Raw genomic sequence first — 19,683 nt, 5'->3', positions numbered from 1 at the left:
CAACGGGCCCACCATATCCACACATGTGCTGTGAAGGCGTGATGTGTGAACGACCAAATGCTAATCAAATGTTCACAGTTATCGGTGTGAAACGCTCCGTTTGTGGTATTGAGCCCAATATGAAGTCCTTTGCATTCGATGCAGTCATTAATGTGTGAGATGCTGCTTATTCAACGGTGCGTGTGAATGAGGGATTGTATGCAAGTGGGTTTGTGTGTCTGTTGCTCGTGTTCAGTCTCTGGAAGTGATTAAGATGTGGATGTTGGAAATCTGTGTTTTGTTACATGTCCTTTGATGTTATAACATGGTGCATGTGGTGTCATCAGGTCCAGTGAGAACCAGATAACAATGCACAAGTGCTTTCTGCTGCTGGTGTTCATGGTGATCATCCTTCCCTCGCTGGGTCTCTCCAGGTATGAAACATCAATGCTAACAGGTAGCAGCTTAATTCTCCCTTGCCAGTATGAACGTTATTATTTTACACACGTGATGTATGACCAAAGATGCTGTGCTACTTCTCTATTGTTCTTGTGCTTGTCTTTTGGCTGCCCAGTCTGGACCTGTTCTTCAGGTGGCTGTTTGATGTCAACTTCCTAGAAGACAGGGATATTAAATTCCAGTAAGTTTATGTGTCTTGTCCTCGGCGGCTGTAGTGCCAGCTGGGATTGACATAACACTATGACAGCTGTATGTCCTCATCTGGGATTGACATAACATTGTGACAGCTATATGTTCTCATCTGGCATTGACATAACACTGTGACAGCTGTATGTCCTCATCTGGCATTGACATAACACTGTGACAGCTCTATGTCCTCATCTGGCATTGACATAACACTGTGACAGCTCTATGTCTTAATCTGGCATTGACATAACACTGTGACAGCTGTATGTCCTCATCTGGCATTGACATAACACTGTGACAGCTCTATGTCCTCATCTGGCATTGATATAACATTGTGACAGCTCAATGTCCTCATCTGGCGTTGACATAACACTGTGACAGCTCAATGTCCTCATCTGGCATTGACATAACACTGTGACAGCTGTATGGCCTCATCTGGCATTGACATAACATTGTGACAGCTCAATGTCCTCATCTGGCATTGACATAACACTGTGACAGCTGTATGGCCTCATCTGGCATTGACATAACACTGTGACAACTGTATGTCCTAACATGGCATTGACATTACACTATGACAACTGTATGTCCTGACTTGGCATTGACATAACACTGTAATAGCTGTATGTCCTAACCTGGCATTAACATAACACTGTAATAGCTGTATGTCCTAACATGGCATTGACATAACCCTGTGACAGCTGTATGTCCTCACGTTGTGTGCAGGTGTGTTTTCCTGCCTGATAATGGAGCGTTCTTTGTCAACTACGTGATCACATCCAGCCTGATTGGCACAGCCATGGAGCTGCTGCGAATCCCAGCTCTGATGGTATATGCTCTGCGCCTCTGCTTCGCCAAGTCCGGGGCTGAGCGTATCCACGTTAAACGGGTGAGAGGAGCAGTATTTCCGTGGATGATTTGTCATCTTTGATGCATCAGATAACTGTGTGTGTTTTGTCTGTGTCTCCAGAGCCAGGCCTATGAGTTCCAGTTCGGTCTGGAGTACGCCTGGACCATGTGTATCTATGCTGTCAGCATGACCTACAGTATTACCTGTCCTATTATCGTGCCCTTTGGTGAGTGTCTGTGTTCATCTGGCGGCTGCCTCCTCCTGTTTGTGTCTTAGTCGGTCTGGATCTGGTTCTCTGACTGTGGGCATTTCTGTATATCTGTGTGTTCGTGTGTGCACTGTATGTGTGTGCACTGTATGTGTGTGCACTGTATGTGTGTGCACTGTATGTGTGTGTACTGTATGTGTGCACTGTATGTGTGTGCACTGTATGTGTGCACTGTATGTGTGTGCACTGTATGTGTGTGTACTGTATGTGTGTGCACTGTATGTGTGTGCACTGTATTTGTGCACTGTATGTGTGCACTGTATGTGTGCACTGTATGTGTGCACTGTATGTGTGCACTGTATGTGTGTGCCCTGTATGTGTGTGCACTGTATGTGTGTGTACTGTATGTGTGCACTGTATGTGTGTGCACTGTATGTGTGCACTGTATGTGTGTGCACTGTATGTGTGCGCGTGTGTGTTTGTGTGTGTGTTTGCTCAGTGTTGGAGTCGAAGATCTCTTCTGATTCTGTGACCACGGTCAGCTCTGCTGCCAGCCTGGTGCAGACTGTGGAAAGTGAATGTGCTGTCGACCTAGACACTCAGACTCAGCGAGCTGAGAGCCAGACGCCCACTTCACTCCTGTCTCTGCCTAGAGCCGCAACAACCCTTTATTTACTATTACTCTCCAGGCCTGACGCCTTCCTTCCACACTGCACCAGGTCTGGGCTCAGCTGCATGCTGTCTTTCACCTGGGTTCACTCAGGATATCCCAACTCTGACAGGGATGGGAATTGAATGGGCCTCCACTCAACTTTAGACGGACATTAGAGCTATTACAAGAGGCGGCTGCGTGCTATTTGTGTCAGGTCCGTCATGTCTTTTGGTGTTTCTGTCTTATCAGGGCTGCTCTACCTGATCCTGAAACACATGGTGGACCGCTACAACATCTACTACGCATACGTGCCCACCAAGCTGAACCAGCGCATCCACACTGCAGCCCTCAGCCAGGTCATCGTGGCTCCAGTCCTCTGCATGTTCTGGCTCCTGTTCTTCTCCGTGCTGAGACTGGGTACTTCCTAGTTGCTGTTAGAGTATCAGACATGCAGTTACGTTCGGGCTACCCATGTTGTGGTCAAGTATAGGTTAGTGGCTGCCAGTGGTCATCGATGGTATTGTAGTCGTGATTATGGTTCTTCTCTCTGCCTCGTGCTCCAGGCCCAGTGCGTCCCATCACACTCTTCACGTTTATCTCCCTGCTCTGCTGCATTGCCTTCTCCCTCTTTGGCTTTTGTCTGAGGAAACAGCCGGACAAGTCATCAAGCTACCAGGTCAGCTATGATATTAACACTGGGACATTTAGTGTTGTAGTGCTACAGGCCAAAGTGTTTCGACCATTGTGTAAAGTTATGGTGGGGTCTTGAACCTTTTAATGTCCAGCAGGGACCTGCACCACATGTCCCCTGTGGGTCACTTATTTAGAGCCTGGTAATGCTGGGATTGTGGGTTTAATTCCCATACAGTAGGATCCAGTATGAAATTGATTGACTTCACTAGTTTTTTATATTTTAATAACTCAAATCACTCCATATAACTAATTAGAGGCAATAATATATATTTTACTATTATTGCAATTTGTCACATTTTAAAGTAAATTTTTTCAAAGTAATCATTTCAAATATTCTAATTGTTTTTTAATTACTTTAGTAAAAGCCTTTTTCCTCCTTCCTCAATATCATCATTATCTCTGAACACACCCCTTTCCCCAACCATTTTCAAAGTTTAGCCCTGGCCCCCATTTTGAATAACCATGGTTAATATCATGTTGTACAGTATTTTATCATCGGATTTAGCACAGCAGCTGTGCTAGTGAGATTGAATCTGTATAATACCAATCAGTAAAATGTGAGAGATTACACTTGACCTCTCCTGGACTTCTGTTGGATGTAGAGCTATGACGCTTAATGACTAAATAAACTCTGTGCCAATGTGTTTCAGATGTCTGACCAGATGTCTGCTGATCAGCCCGCAGAAAGAACATTTGTAGATGCAGAGAGAAGCTCCACCCACTCCACCACCCCATCCAATGTATCTGTCTTTCTTAGATCACACCACTCTTAATTATCTCAAAACAAGGTATCTGTGAATCATTGGTGACTTTATCTCTGTCTCCACCTCTCGCCTCAGCTGTTTGTGGCATCTGTATTGTTGGATCCGGAGCTAGGCCTCACCCCAATGCCCTCTCCGGCCCACCAGAGCTATGGGACCATGGCCAACTCCCAGGACAGAGAGGAGGAGGAAGAGGAGGACAAGGAGGACCAAGTGGAAACTGTGGAGACAGAGCTCCAGGAGCCTCCAGACCCCTACTACTCCAGCCCCCTCATGGACAGCCCAGTGGGCTACCAGTGACTGACACCCTCCCCCAACGCAAAAACGCTCAAATGCTTCATTTCTCGGCTTTAACCTCAGAACCCCACCCAGCTGCCCCCAGCCACCTCTGGCTGAACCGGATTGGTGAGAAACCATTTGGATGTTGTCTTTGGAGGTTCCAATGCTGACATCACTTCCTCCACAGCCCTGTTGCTGGGATGTGGAGAAAGGATGTAAGTGACCTTTCCTTCCTCATTGTGAAAGGTCAGAGTAACCCCTCCTCAACACATCTCTGTCAGCTGTCATCGTGAATCAACCATAATGAGGATACTTCACACAAAGTGCATCTGTCGGTTTCCGGCTTCCCGCTTTCTTGTTTTCTCCCTTTCTTCCCTCGGCGTGTTATTAATGAGGCGTGCCATACTGTATGTGACTTGGCAGGGGGTTGACTGTGTTGCGGGAAAGAACACTGCGTGTGCATCCTGGACAGGAGCAGGGGTGAATCTCTACGCAGTGGGTGGAACGGATTGACCTTACTGGACAGATTGGTCCCACTAGACAGAGTGGTCTTGTGACTTGGAGATCTGGCACTGGTGTGGTGGAACTCTGTGAGGCAGAGGGTTAGGGATACGGGTTGTGATCAAGCCATCTGCAGTGAGAGAACAGGACAGACGGAGGAGGGAACGGAGGCAGAGTGGAACTCAGAGCTCTAACACTCCCTACGGAGGAGAAGGCACAAGAAACCCAATGGGATCTGCTGCTATTGTAATTGCTGTTAGCGTTGTTATTTTGCTACTCCGTACAGTCCTGTGTGTGATGTTACCGTGCTGACAGGAGAGGGACGGGTCATGTGTGTTATTGTTTTATAACAATCTATAATGCCATTGCTTCATTATTGTTTTTAAATATTCTTATTGGACAAGTTGAGATACCGCTTCCATTTGGAAACATTATTTCCAATTTATTTGGCTTTTAAATCTTTTTCATAAAGGCCAGGCAGCAAAAACAGTCATGAAAAGATACTAATTGCAGCCTGTTTTATCATGGTAGTAGTCCAAAGCAAGTCCTTCTCTCCACTGCATGTTGGGAATGCTCTACGAGATAGGATTTGCCTGGACATTGCTCTACTAGAGGTCCACCCTTCAAACTAAACAGCTAATTCCAATGCTGTGTAAGACTCAGCTGGCACAGTCATACAGTAATGTTTGCTAGTTTTTTATTGCAAGTGTTTTGCTTCTCAAGGGCGGGAAGTTTTCCCTGCCAAAATGAGTGCAACCTGGTTGTTGTTTGTAATAGTGCTCTCTTGCTGTGCCTTCAAGAAAAACTCCCCGTCGTCTGACAATCCAGCATGGCCTGAATTATGCTGCATGGACTGAACTGAAGGAGCAGGGAACCAGGTGAGACAGACGTAGATAAAAACCCATAGAGGGGAATATGTACACATTCTGGCTATAGTTCTAACCAAACACCCAATTACCAGCTATGATCTTTCTCCTGTGTGTGTTTGAGCAGCAATCCTCCTATGGATAGTGTGGAATAGAGATCTCTTAGACAAGCACGGTTCAATATTATTTTGTATAATAATTATTTTCTGTGTATTTTCAGTCATTTCGGTAACAACTAATTATATTACATGTGTAATTACACAAACAAGTGTGGTAATTAACTGTAATAACTCTACAATGACAACATGTTCTAGTCTGGAATTACAGTGGTAACAAATGCTTGTTGCAAATGTGCAAGTTTTCACTAAATTCACAAATGCAGTATTTGTTTTGCAATGATGCCCCTGATTCAGTAAAATACTTTCACAATGGATAGATGTGCTTTAGAGTCCAAGCTTAGAAAGTCTCTAATTACTACCCAAGAATGAGCAGTCTCTAAAATCTCCACTCAATGTTTTTGCTAGTAGTTGTTGGCAAAAACCTAATTAACTAGGCTTACTTTCATTGATGAAAACAGACTTCTGCATAACTACTGTACAATGTCTTTACCAGATTAAAACCAAACATGTCTTGAGGGGTACTTTCTTGGAATTGAACTACATTTTGGAAGAGATTGTTGATAGTTTAAATAAAATCTCGGTTTTGGGGTTTAAAATAGTTATTTCTATGTAGTAGTGTACTACTGAAATTACATGTTAATCTTTAAACAAAAATAAAATGTTGGTGAACCAACAAATAATTTCCCTTTTTAGCATCGCATTTACATATTATAATTTTCATAAAGCATTGTTGTTAAAGTAACTTTAGTTAAGTAAATTATATTGTGGCTTTAGTTTATCTTAAATATGCAGGGTTGAACTGCAAAAAACAAAACAAAAAATGAAACTTCCCATACTGAGCTGAATGTGTAATATGTTATTTATATGTGCATAACCTGTAAATGTAATCACAATCATATCTCAGTTACCCATGAAATTCAAGTTTGAAAGCGATGGTGATATGAGGCACATACAAGACAGTGTATGTAGTTTTCAGGGACTGGTTTAGGCTTCTTCCATTGTGAAATAATTGGAATCTTGGTGAACTGTATTTTCAGGGTAGCTTCCCTAAAATTGTACTTGCATAGTTTGTTACCTACATATATACTATAGATACTGTTGAGCTATTACCATAAACTTAATACTTGTTACCAATTGGAAGGATGAGCTTCTGCTTTTGTCTACAAAATTGCAACATTTAAAATGAACAGCCATTGATTAAATACTTTGAGTGAGGTGGTTAGTTTCAGAAAAGTATACATTTGAAACGAGCATGGTAACAAGCATTTGTTTTTACAGCTCTGTAATTACAGTGTGTAATACCCCCCATTACATCTGGTTAGTACAGTGTGACTTTGAATTATTACAGTTAATTATAATGCTTGTATAAAATATGGTCACACTGTAATAAGGATCTCTTAAAATTAAGTATATTGTAATTTTAAATTATATAAGTATTATTATAACATCAGCTAAATAGTTTTTCTGTTTGTCAAGTACTTAATTTCAAATATCTTGGACCAGGTTCTAATGGATTTAAGTAAATCAGTAGTTGTTTTTGAAAATACACTTGTCTGTGCATTTAAAGGAATATTTTTCAAGTGTATCAGGCTATTTACTTCCGAATGTGTCTGAAAGTAATTGAAATATCCTATATAGCAGAGGTGTCAAACCGGTTCCACGGAGGGCCGAGTGTCTGCAGGTTTTTGCTCTCTCCTTGTATTTGATTGGTTAATTAGGTCACTGATTGGTGAGTTTCTACCCTCACCTGGTTGTGTAGGTATGAACTAGGAACCAATTTATAGGAAAAACCAAAAACCTGCAGACACTCGGCCCTTTGTGGAACTGGTTTGACACCTGTGCTATATAGTAAGGTCTGCAGTATGCTCCAAAGACCATGGAGCTAATGATGATGTCTTTTTCAAATAGTGTTTTGTGAAAAGTCATTTTGTAAAATGGAGGGAATATCATAGGAGAAATATAGTGTCTTATAAAATAATTCAGAATAAGAAGAAACCTATTTTGCCCACAGAAATGGATAATTCCAAATTAATTATGTTATTCTGCTCACAGTGTAGGCCCAGGGCTGCGTAGAGCACCCCACTAAAATCTGGCTGGAGATCACATCATAGAAACCTTGGCCTAAAAGTCCTCTGACGTTACCTAGTGTGTTCTCTGGATTTTGGCTTCAGCCTATTTTGGCTTCAGCCTAATAATTACATTTATGATCTCACAGGTCATAAATTTAATTATTATTTTCCAATTTAAACACATTAATCTATTTATTTATTTTGCTTTGGTCACAGCGGTTTATTATGTTCCATTTTATTTTAGGTAATCATTTGTAAACATCAAAAGTTAGAGGAAAGAAAGTTTTGTTCTCTATGTCCCAATGTAGGAGGAGGCAATGTACTTGTAAAACTCAATGCAATTTGATGCTTAATTGGCTCTGCTGTACCTCTCTGTCATTTGTGCTTTTACAGTACATCAACGCTCTTCAAATGGGCGCCCAAGCTCTATTTTGGGGATTCAGTGGTTTTCCAGACTTTCTCCAAGCCCTTATTTTCATCATTTACAGGAAACTGGTTAGTGTCCATTCTGGAGTACTACTTATAGATTTCTCTGAATAATTTACTTTTGCAGGGAAATAAAATAAAACAAACATTCTGTCATCTTGATGTAAATGTGTGCCTTGTTTTTTTTAAACTGAGGCCTAAGGCTGAGTAACAGCGTGAGAATGCTCGTCAATGATCTCCGTCTGATTGAACAACTGACAGACCTGAGCTGTTCTGCGGTTTCAAAGTCTTTGGAGTGCTGTGAGTTCAATTAAAACCGAATTGGCGACTGCCACGCATTTTGTGCTACAGGCTCCACATTCCCACTCCATCTACTGTGGTCTGTAGGAAAGGGAACAGAGTCAAAAGTTCAGCAGAAGGCAGAGAGTTTAAAGTAAGGGGAAAATCTAAGGGTGACAAACAGAGAGTAAACCAGCCTTTTTAGTGGCTTTTTACAGGGTGTGGTTTCTCATGCTGTCCGTGCACAAACATAGCCTATAATTCACAGAAGGTCATTGTCCAAGCACATTTAGCTATTCATCAGTGAGTGGAAGTTTTATTGCAAAGTTCATACATAGTACAATGGTCAATCTTAGTTTCTTAACATTTTAACAAGCAGGTATTTTTTGACTGTTGTCTTGTATTTTCTGATTTCTAATATAATTGTGGATATGACGTACTTGGTGGATGGTGGATATATATTTAGCTTCAGGTTTAGCTTCAGGTTTGACAAAAATTATCTGGTACAATATAGAATTTACGGTTGACTGAATGATGACAAGTTGACCAGGCTCTGAGGCAGCAAAGCAGCCCCAAACCTTAATGCCACTGCCTCTAGGCTTTATGGTTGGTATGAGGTTTTTCTGTTTAAAAGAAATGTTTTGTTTTCGTCAAACATAGTTTCTGCAATTGTGTCCAAACAACTCCACCTTTGACTGATCTGTCCAGAGTGCATTGTTCCTCTACTTTTGTTCTTTTCCCAGGTGTTGTCTGACAAGTGTCAGTTGCGTCTTGAGCAGAGGGTAATTTCTTTTGTGTGATTTGTTAAACTGGGTCACCTTGATCAATGAAGGTGGTTGGAATTCAGCTGTTTAAAAAAAAATGACAACTTTCCAGTGTGTACTTACTGTATTCTTGCATGTCTTTTTTTGATATCACTAGTTTTGTCTGGATCCATTTTAAGTGTCAATGCTGAATGAAGAGTGCGGCATGAATTCAAATCAGAAACTCTCCTGTTTCTCTGCTGATTACATTTGTCCCTAAATGACAGTGAATTTGACTGGGTTGAGACTTTATTCTCACAGACTGTGCCACAGTCAGGGATAAAGACATGGGGTTAATGCATGCAGGTGCTCACCTCCCTGAAGGTCCATTATTTGGTGCAGTGCTTTTGCATACAAACTAGCCCCTGGGACAAGCCTAGGTGCACACTGGAGACACCGTTGGTCTGTAAGCTTCATGTGGGGTTGTGGGAGGAATTGGGGACATTAATTGCACAAGGCTGCCAAAGGCGCTAACTAACATGGCCCTTAGTGCTGTTTAGGACTAATGTCAATAGTAGTTCATTTACCGAGAATTAACTCTATTACTTTCATTTTAACTCATTTTCATTTTAAATGGCACCTATATAACTGCTATTATGACCTTCCTTATTAAAGAGAGAGGAAGAGAAAACGGCTGACATTTTCCTCTGTCACCACAGGCAAGTGCTTGTAGCATGCTTCATAGTGAAAGGTGAATTCCTATGGGTGTGTGGAGCAGAGCTTTTCCTCTCATCTCCAGATGCTCAGAATAGAATGTCTCTACCTCCTACAGCCCATCATATTGTCAGTCCCCCACAGTTTACGATGCCTTCTTAGTTCCACATACAATATCCTCTTACTCAGTTGCTGTTGTTTTATATTTACATGTTCTCTCACAATTTAGTTCTTTAAAAGCGACAGTTGTCACCTTGCGATTCTTTTTAATTTCACCTTTATTGCATCTTTTTACAGAACACTTGTAGAAGTAGGCTACAGGGTGCTCAGACAAATCGCCATGTGTTCCAAATACACCACGGTTTTGAAAGAGAGGAGGGTCAGTGTCTGGCTCTCAGATCTCGGAGGACTTTGATGTAAGATCCAGAGTGGAGCTGTGAAGGTGTTGGCAGGCAGCGTTTCACAGAAGGTTGAGCTCATTAGAGGAATGTTGTCAGTATGAAATGCAACTGTTTCTCTCTCCCAGGAAAGGTGTTCAGACCTGTTATCAATGCAGGAGAACAGCACCAGAGGGTGGCTACGTCTCAGTGTTACCCTGTCTTCATACTTCAATTAAATGCTACCTTTCTAATGTTTAGACTGCAGGTCAGTCAAAAGGACAGCCTTCACTGGAAGATGTCCTGAATTTCTGTCATTTCAGTGGAGAAGTCCATAACGGCGTAGGGGAAAATGACACACATACTGACAATTGAGACCTTATTCTTTAAATCCATGCATTCACAAGGTTACACAATGAAAAGCATTTAAAAAACAATGCTTCTTTATAAAAATGAGTATTAAAAGACTTCAAAAGCTTAAGAAAGCATGATTTCATTACCTTATACAGTACATAGTATTCAGTGACAAAACCTTAAAGAATTTTGAGCAGGAGAGAAGCGTTGTCTACTCTGTAAGCTTTCAACTACAACTCTTTGTCTTGTGACACGCTAACAACACTGTCATAAAATTTTCACGAAGGACAGCACGTAAGTGCTTTCCCCCTGGTTGCTAAGGCAATGGCGGTTGCTGTGCAGGAGTAGTTGAGCGGAGATGAAGCAAGACGAGCTGGCAGACCCATCCAGTTACCCCTGCTGCCTCCAGCCTGGATGATCCTACAGCTAACCTGATTAGCCCCAGTCTGCTAAACACCTCCAACTCCATCCATCCTCTTCTCATTATTATATCACTCTCCCCACTCCGCCCGTCAGCCAGCTCTACTGAGAAGTGTCTGCCCTTCCTCCAAAAACAACACCACTCAAGGACTCACTTAACAGTTTCCATGACAACATCTGATCCCCCTTCATTCCAAAACACATTGCAGACTTTCTAAAAATAATGTGTCTGTTGTATTTTTCTCACGGAGAAAGCCTCTGGGCTGATCCTCCAGCAGCCGTCGTGTATGGCACAATATCTCACAGGCTTTAACTGTTGAAAACTACAGAACAGAGACTTCCCTTCAGAGCTTCTGTATCCATCTGTTAGTCCACGATCCAGTGTGTAGGGCACGCTCACTTGGGCCAACAAATCCTTCATGGTTTTTATAAAAATCTATGTCACTAGAATTTGAAAATGCGTGATAGCCGTTTAAGCAATGGAATCATTCTGTGTGATTACATATTTATTTCAGCCCTGCGTCCCATATATTTTTCATATAGATTTTTCCCTACGATTGCATGCCATTTCATCTTTGGAATGCTTTGATATACAGCACACATCAAACACATTGTTAGAATGTTCAAGTCAACATACATATTCCTTTTGACCTTTAGAGTACAAACAGTATCAGGCTTACTTATATGAAGGGGCTTTAAGAATGGAAGACTGATACTTTTTAAGCTTTGTTTAACAAGTTGTTCTGAAAGATCATAAAAATATCTTTAAAATGATATACAGTATACTGTCTTATAACCAATGTGGTGGTTATGTGGGTGCAATGTGGTGGCTTTCACCAAAGTTACAATCCAAAAACATTGCTTACACATTACATGGAATGTTGTTAAGTATATTTATCAAATATAACCACTTGTAATATACATTTTTAAACATACCAGTGCCTCTTTTTAAAGCCATTTGACCAAATATTTTAGCCTAGAGGTAGCCAAGAGTTCAATGGTTAAAGTTATGTTGACCTGAATGTTCCAAAAATTGAATGGACTAAGTGGGCGATAACTTCATGTGTTTTAAAATAGTTTGTCATAGGGTAAAACCCCTACAGGGAGAATGTATAACATAGAAGGATGAGAGTGATTAAACCCATCTTGTAGGGACACAGACCCTTAAACAAATTACAATGAGACTGTCGCCCAAGTCAGCCTGACTGCCCAAATTAGGGTGGTGGGTACAAGGCCAGTGTGTACTTTATCTCTGGTAAATGGCCAAATCGTCTCAACTATTTATTTCCACATAAATCACTGGGTTACGCATCCGCTGTCACAAAAAAAACATATTGTGAAGGTGACTGGCCATAACAACCTCTAATTAAGCTTCTTGTTATGTGTTGAATCTTGTGTTAAACTAATGAAGGCCACACCAGTGATTAATGTCCCCAATTTCTCATCTTAATCCCCTCACACACCCAGCCCCAGTGATACACTCTGGGTCACAGTAGGACAGCAAGTAACTTACTAGCATCAAGAAACCAAAATCTCTTACAGAGGGAAGATAGAGAGCACTGCAGAGACAGATTTGGGACATGTCACTTATTGCTTCATCCCTAGACCGGACAGCCAGCCCATGGATGTCACTTTAACAATGATGCAAGCAAATTGAATATGTGAACGCTTTGATGCTTTATGGTATAAATCCAAGTGTTGAAAGGAGTTCAGGCAATCTGAAACACACAAACAGACACACAATCCAAAAGGTTTAGAAATATATATATATATAAGAAACTGTCTGCATTTTAAAGGCAAAAAAAACACATTAGCCATGTCTCAGTTCAGAGTTCTTGGAATTCTGGAGATGTAATGCATGTGACTTTTGCATGATTAAGTTAGAAGTGACTCGCTCAATCTTCAGATATAGCCCCCACTCATCTCTATAGCCACAGGGAAGGAGCCAGCCAGTACACAGATGTTATATAATCCCAAGGAATAGCCAACCGGAGAGAGAGAAACCGGGCATAGTGTGACTGATTACAAACCACGGACTCAGCATTGCAATCAGACTGAAACAGACACACCAACGGACTGGAAGAAAAACAACAAGCATCATTTTTTCCCCCAGTAGTATTTCCACTGAATATCACCTTTATTTAGTCTTAATTGAGTTAGCACACAACACATCACATAAGTACAGGATGGGGTCCATTTTGTGAGTTGTTAGGTTGACAGGGTATCTGCATTAAGTGTTGTGTTTTTGGTTATAGTTATAAGTGAAATCATCGCTGTTTAATAACAACTGCGTTGATGAGGTAGACAGTGAAACACTCATTAACTGAATAGTACATTATTTCGATGTACCAATGCTGTCCACACATACATGCTGAACAGACACTCCCAGATGGTTTATAATAGAGACATTTCCCACAACAACCTGCATTGTACATGTAGCAGTATTATCAAATGTGCTAAACGCATGGGGCTGCTTTCCTAAATTAAACCTATTAGACTGGATGTCACTTTGTATTGATGAACTACTTTTAATGTTTTTTAGTTCTGTCAAAGGGTTAACTGGTAAGGTGAACCCATATGCTAGTTGGAATGTGGGGGAGCCAAACACATCTGAAGTAGTGGTGCAATGGCCTGAAAAGAAAGCTCACAGGGGATTGAAAGGAGAGTGAGATCCCTTATATATATATATATATATAATGCATATCCCTTTGACACATTGATAATAGGGCAGTTATACTGACTGAGCAAAAAAGATTCTCTTCATTTGAAGTGCAAAGCTCTTGGGCATATAAAAAGCCTTCATAAGTAAGATTTCTATGCTTACAGCTGGAGTGTTTTTATGTACCTTAAATCTCGATAAATGTAAACTGAAAACACATGTACTTGACATATATATTGTAGGTACTATAACAGGTTTGGAAAAACGGTGTTTGCAATGGTATATACTTCTACACATACGTAAAACACAAAATACAAAAATAAACTTTATAAAAGTAATCTCAGACAGGAGCAATATTTAGGACATATCAGCAGCTTGTATAGACAGTAGTGTAGTGCTATTATCACATACTTGGCATATTTTAGCTAACTTGGCATTGACTCTCAATGCAGATAGCACGATTTAGAAACATTTACTGCGGGCAAATTGGTTGGGTCATACCAGTAGAAAGACTGTGCACATCGCTGACTATTTCAGCAGGCTCATGTATTTTGGAGTAAACATTTTTAGCAATAAATTATTTATTCCACAGAAAGACACTCCAAGCACCTAAAGCTCTTTGCGGTAGTATGAGCAAAATAAAGAGAAAAAGAATAAACCCTGGCATTTTCAATGGCAGTGATTGTCTAATGGGTCCAAAAAGCCAACATTCTCCAGTAGATGTGGCCTGTTCATAACATATGACAGCAGTATTTACAGTATACAGATGCTGTATGTGGTTCAACGCCACTTCACATTTACAATGAGTGAAAAGTGAAAAAAGGTCAAGACCAAAGAACTCCAAAGAAGCAAATAATCTACTAATGAGTTCCATTACATCAACGAGCTAGAACTCAAGAGAGAAGAATAACAGTCTATTTTAGAGTACATAACAGTCAGTAGAAGCCTATTGAAATATCATAATATGCATATAGCAATCTGATCTTTCCAACCTCGGCTGTCAGAGGAGTGGAAGGTGCCACAAACACCTTTCAGACAAAGGTGCACATGGACGCCATAACAGTCTTAGTGATCCCATAGAAAAGCTTCAGAATGGATTAACAGCTCTTGTCATTTTCTTCTGAACATCGATCAAACGTATTCGTTTTCTTGGTGATATCAATGGCTTTAAGAATCGTGTTTCCCTTTAAGGGTTGCTGCACCCAGGTCATGAACACACTAAAAGGAGAGATTTAGTATGTGTCATTATAAGGTCCCTAACCTAACTGAAATATATAGACACATCACTGTGATAATGACACAGAACGTGAGTGTTGTGCATACATTTGTGATCATGGTTTCTGTTTCTGGTTTGATTTGGGGAAAAAGGCCCATATCATAGCTGCCCCTTCCAGCTACAGTTATGATCCCAGTAAGGGCTCCCAGTAATATATTCAGTGTATGACAATTGTGCAACTCTTTAAGATCACCACAAAGACCACCACAATCATTGTAATTATTTGAGTAGACATATTAAGCCATTATTTACAAAGCAATTTCAGTCATTATATTAATTCAACTCGACGCGTTCTCTCATTTGAGCAATTCAAACGGCAGCCTTAGAGCTGGCCGACACATCCTGACAATGCTTCAGCGTCGCTGTCTGGCAGCTACAACATCCGCAGCAAAAAAACAAACATTTCACTCTGTGAACATGAGGCGATTGGACCGTTGCTGCGTCAAGCATGTTCACCATACCGGGAGACCCTAGACTCACCGAGGAAATACACCGCAATTGAAAGCCACATGCTGTCAGTTACACAACCTTACTCCTTATCAACCTTGTAGGTCAATGGACGGCGACTGGTAGCAGCAGACCAGAGAATTCAGTCAGTCTGTCTTGTGTTCCCCGTTCTTTGTGTACCCTCTGCTCATGGCCGCCTCTACGATGGTGTACATGTTGAGCCAGGCCTGACGCAGCGCCGCTGTGTAGCCCTGAGCCAAACTACACTGCAACATGTAGAGGAGGGACTCCCCAACCACCTGCAACACAACAGAAACGTTGTTCCCTAAACGTCCCGGCGTACAGTACACAGTACAGTGCCACAGCGGGGTATTAGACAGCTGTCTTACAGCGAAGGACTGCGTGTGGACACCGACGGCCTGGTGTTTCCTTCCCAGGTTGAGCAGAAACTCTTCCAAGGTATGGAGGTCGTCCAGGTGACTGACTGCGGCATCAATCACCAGCATTACCTGGACACACGCACGGCAACCAGGTGCGCGCACACAGACACACAAAGAAATGTGCACATACACCAACATGCAGGCAGAGGGTTAGACACTGATGCTGATGCGTTTTTCAAGAATCCGCCACTTAATGGTCTGTTTTAACAGCGACGGGCCGAGCAGGGATCACCTTTGTGACATGGTCCAGGAACTCAGGGCTGGAGAGGCAGTCTTGTGGGGTGCCACAGTTTGATTTGTAGCGGAAGAGGTTGAGGAGTGCAGGATCTAGTTCAAATAGTCTGCTCAGACACAGAGCACACAACAGTACTGGTAGTAAGTTACTCAGAGGTATAATACTAGGTACCAGTTCATTGTTTTGTGAAAGAAAATAGAACAGTCAGCAACAGTTCGGCTCTAGCGTCTGTTTTAGCAGCAGCCGTTTCAAAATAAAGACTATTGCAGCCAGTCGCCAAGCAACAAGTCAAGCCTCCAGTCCCGTTATGGTGAGAGTGTGATGCTGTGGCTGTGTTGTTGAGTTGGTTAAGTGTATTCGTCCCTTTGAGTGCACAAGTAATGTTTACTATTGGTATTACATTATTTACACTATATTTGCATTATTCTAGCATATTTTCAATGTATAGAACTGTACATTTTTGCAAATCATTTCAGCAAACTTTCTCACCAAATCCAATGCTGTGTCTATTGAACAATGTTTTGGTACACATGCAGAAGATTGATGTACTATTTACAATAACATTTTATGAAGGAACACATGCAATGTCTAACTCCCTCATTCTCTCCATTCCTAATCCTTACTCCTCAGACAAAAACCTTTACATTGGAATAGTACCTGGAGAACATGATGACTCCATGTGGAACTTTGTTCTTGCCAAGACTCTCCCAGCTGCCTCGGATCAGCTCCTTGTCTTTCTCCGTCAGCTTCTCCATGCCCAGGGTGGCTGAGTGCGAGAACTAGTTCTTGTTGTAGGATTACGCTAACCTCTTTGCAGGATCAGAGTAAATGTCTCCAGCCTGGGCAACCCATTACACTGTTGAAGACTCCGCTGGGAAACCTTTGCAAACCCCACCTGGAAACAAAGTGTACAGTAGGTGCAAGAGGTATGTCAACACGATCGATCCAAAACAACACCAAGAGGAATTCATGACAGCTCGACGTGAGAGAATTGGAGCATACCTTGGTTATAAGACTGTTGTCTTCTCCCACCCTCCCTGCCTGTGTCTGGCTGTGAAGTCTGTGTGTGAGTGTGTGTCTGGAGAGCTGACTTGGCTGGCAAACTGGTGCACTTACATCCTCTCCTGGTCACAGTGCATTCAGAGTGAGGCAAGTCATCCGCTGATCTTATCTGTCACACTGACTGCTATCTGTCTTTACATGGCTCTCTCCCTCCCCCTCTCTCTCCAGCTATGCTCTCTCTCCAGCGCTGTGGATTTGTTCATGACACCGAAGGAAAGGAGGGATCTCGCTCTTCCTCTCCTTGGAGGATGTGATGAGCTACAGCTCCTCCTGCAGGTGAACCAAGACCTGTCAAAAACATGTACCCCTCCCCAAATAAGCAAACAAATACTCTGTGACTTGCACTGTCACCTCATATACCACAAGGTCAGATGGAAATGAACTAAGGTGGGTGGTTAAACAGTCAATCATGAACATGTTATTTGCTTATGAGAAATGTCAAACCCTTTCAGAGCCCAAATGAACCTTTTTGGAGTGTTTTTTAAACCTTGCCATTCTACCATCCATTGTTTTTAAACTGCAGTCCTTCAACAACAGACATTGAAAGCACTTTTTTACAAAATGTATGGAGATTTTAATATTGTGGCTGAAGTAATAATGGACCCGAGGGCCCCACCTTTCTAAAATGGTACATCGTAATTTTTTAACTGCTTGGAGAGGCGTCTTCTCAGACACTCAGATGACCAAGTCTGGTGACGAAACCTTCAACGTGTCATTATTCTACAATATATTTTTTGTCGTTTTCCTCAACCATGTTGAGCCTGTTTTGTGAGAATGCCTGCTCAAATGTTCCATCAGAAAACAAATGTCTACACACCTTTAAAGGGAGGATGCCATTGAACAGAGTTTCCCTACTATACTCTGGACCGGGGAGGTGGTGGTGTTGAATTCTTTATGTGTGGAAAGCCAGGGATGTGCACAGCAGTCTCCAGCTAGACCACTGGGGGTGGAAGGAGGGGAAACATGGTTTCCATGACAACCTCACCAGAGCCCTTGAACCTTGGTCATGTGATGTTTGAGCTCTCATGGAGGTGATAGTATTGATCATTTAAGAGACTCCCAGCGATGTGAATCCCACAGCTGGTTTGATTGATGAGCTTCTATTGCAGGCCCACACTAGAATAAGCACAGTTAGAAAAATAAACCGTAAACTGTTAATGAATTATACTCGTCCTCATGTGAATACATCCACATATTTAAGGTGGAACTTGAACACATCATGGTTCTGTAACGGTACCCTCCAGGTGACCATCTTAGCTGGTCTCCATGGAGACAGCACGGTATGGCTATGTAATGGTCTGCTGACAGCAACATTGTTTATGGATCCAATATAACTGCTGCTGTTAGCTTCAGTGTGTTTCACCAACCAATGATATATAGAAATTTACATAATTCAATGTTTTAAATATTTAGCAAATATCCCATATTGCACTTTGTGATGGCAGATGAACTGTTAACTCTATTTTCTTAAGTAGAAATATGGCTCTTGAAATAGCCAGAGACTTTAACCAGAGCATCTGAGAAATATTTATTTCAGATTTTTTGTCCTTATGGGAATTCAGCACTGACAAAAATGTTTAAAGAATACAGTTAGACAGCATGGCAGATTTAATATGGTTGTGTTGCTTGGATCACTCTTAGCACTGATTTGGATTATATACTAACTGCAACAGGACAATTCAGAATCTTAAGCATTTTATTTAGATTTTCAACAATTACTGTATTTCCCCTTCTGGTCTTCTTCCACAACTCTGTTTCCAAAAAAGTTGTGACATTACAAATATAAACAGAATGCGATAATGTGCCAATCACATGCACATTTTGGGACAGGGGCATGTTTACCACTGTTTAGCATCACCTTTTCTATTAACACTCTGTAAGAATTTGGGAACTGAGGAGACAAATTGCTGTAGTTTTGAAAGCGAAATATTTTCCCATTCTTGCATGATATAGGATTTCAACTACTCGATAATGCTGGGTCTCCTTTGTTGTATTTTTTGTTTCACAATGTGCCAAATGTTTTCAATAGGTGACAGGTCTGGTTTGCAGGCAGGCCAGTTTAGCACCCAGAATTATTTACTACAGAGCCAATGCTGTTGTAATATGTGCATAATGTGGTTTGGCAATGTATTGCTGAAATAAGCAAGGCCTTCCCTGAAAAAGAGGTCATCTGAATGGCAGCATATGTTGCTCCAAGACCTGTATTGTTCATCATTAATGGTCCCTTCACAGATGTGTAAGTCACCCATGCTTTGTGCACTAATGCACCCCTATACCATCACGAATGTTGGCTTTTGAACAGTGCGCTGATAGCAAGCTGGATGGTTCCTCTCCTCTTTAGCCCGGAGGACGCGGCGTCCATAATTCCAAAAAATATTTTCACATTTTGATTCATCAGACCACAGGACATCTTAAATGAGCTTGGGCCCGGATAAGGCAGTAGCATATCTGTATCTTGTTTATATCTGGTTTCTTCTTTGCATGATAGAATTGTAACTGTGGATGTGGATGCAGCAACGTACTGTGTTCCTGAGCCCATGCAGTGATATCCACTACAGAATCATGTCTGTTTTTAATTGCAGTGCCGCCAGAGGGCCCGAAGAGCCTGTCCATCCAATACTGGTTTTCG

The 19,683-nt window shown here is 41.6% G+C and overlaps 2 protein-coding genes across 7 annotated transcripts in view; one reads left to right on the top strand and one right to left on the bottom strand.

Annotated features, from left to right (window-relative positions):
* tmem63c (transmembrane protein 63C) overlaps positions 1 to 7,229 on the top strand; it is a 35,804-nt gene extending 28,575 nt beyond the window's left edge. For all 6 annotated transcript variants that reach the window (XM_020054373.2, XM_020054375.2, XM_013137471.3 and 3 more), the window contains 8 exons: positions 327 to 413; positions 554 to 619; positions 1,351 to 1,513; positions 1,595 to 1,700; positions 2,584 to 2,751; positions 2,898 to 3,010; positions 3,678 to 3,767; positions 3,867 to 7,229. In XM_020054373.2, coding sequence (XP_019909932.2) covers positions 327 to 413; positions 554 to 619; positions 1,351 to 1,513; positions 1,595 to 1,700; positions 2,584 to 2,751; positions 2,898 to 3,010; positions 3,678 to 3,767; positions 3,867 to 4,088 — 1,015 coding nt within the window. In that variant the 3' untranslated portion in view covers positions 4,089 to 7,229. The remainder of the gene's footprint in view (positions 1 to 326; positions 414 to 553; positions 620 to 1,350; positions 1,514 to 1,594; positions 1,701 to 2,583; positions 2,752 to 2,897; positions 3,011 to 3,677; positions 3,768 to 3,866) is intronic.
* Positions 7,230 to 13,045: 5,816 nt separating this feature from the next.
* Positions 13,046 to 18,166, bottom strand: ngb (neuroglobin). Its single transcript, XM_010897910.4, has 5 exons — positions 16,995 to 18,166; positions 16,650 to 16,887; positions 15,990 to 16,098; positions 15,707 to 15,826; positions 13,046 to 15,616 (listed from the first exon to the last, which is right to left on the bottom strand). Exons 2-5 carry the CDS (start codon positions 16,745 to 16,747, stop codon positions 15,464 to 15,466), a joined length of 480 nt encoding a protein of 159 aa, XP_010896212.1. The 5' UTR covers positions 16,748 to 16,887; positions 16,995 to 18,166; the 3' UTR covers positions 13,046 to 15,463.
* Positions 18,167 to 19,683: the final 1,517 nt, after the last annotated feature.

This window comes from Esox lucius, chromosome 15 (genome assembly GCF_011004845.1).
Source record: "Esox lucius isolate fEsoLuc1 chromosome 15, fEsoLuc1.pri, whole genome shotgun sequence".
Taxonomy (NCBI): Eukaryota; Metazoa; Chordata; class Actinopteri; order Esociformes; family Esocidae; genus Esox; species Esox lucius.
Note: the sequence above shows the minus strand (reverse complement) of the source record. Positions and strands in the feature narration are given on the sequence as shown.

Bases quoted from the DNA above. Each gene is read 5' to 3' on its own strand.
- ngb (XM_010897910.4), bottom strand. From the start codon at position 16,747: ATGGAGAAGCTGACGGAGAAAGACAAGGAGCTGATCCGAGGCAGCTGG. The intron at 15,827-15,989 runs GTGATCCCTGCT...GCGTGTGTCCAG, and splicing joins TCCTGGACCATGTCACAAAG to GTAATGCTGGTGATTGATGC. The intron at 15,617-15,706 runs GTAAGACAGCTG...GTTGTGTTGCAG, and splicing joins TCCACACGCAGTCCTTCGCT to GTGGTTGGGGAGTCCCTCCT.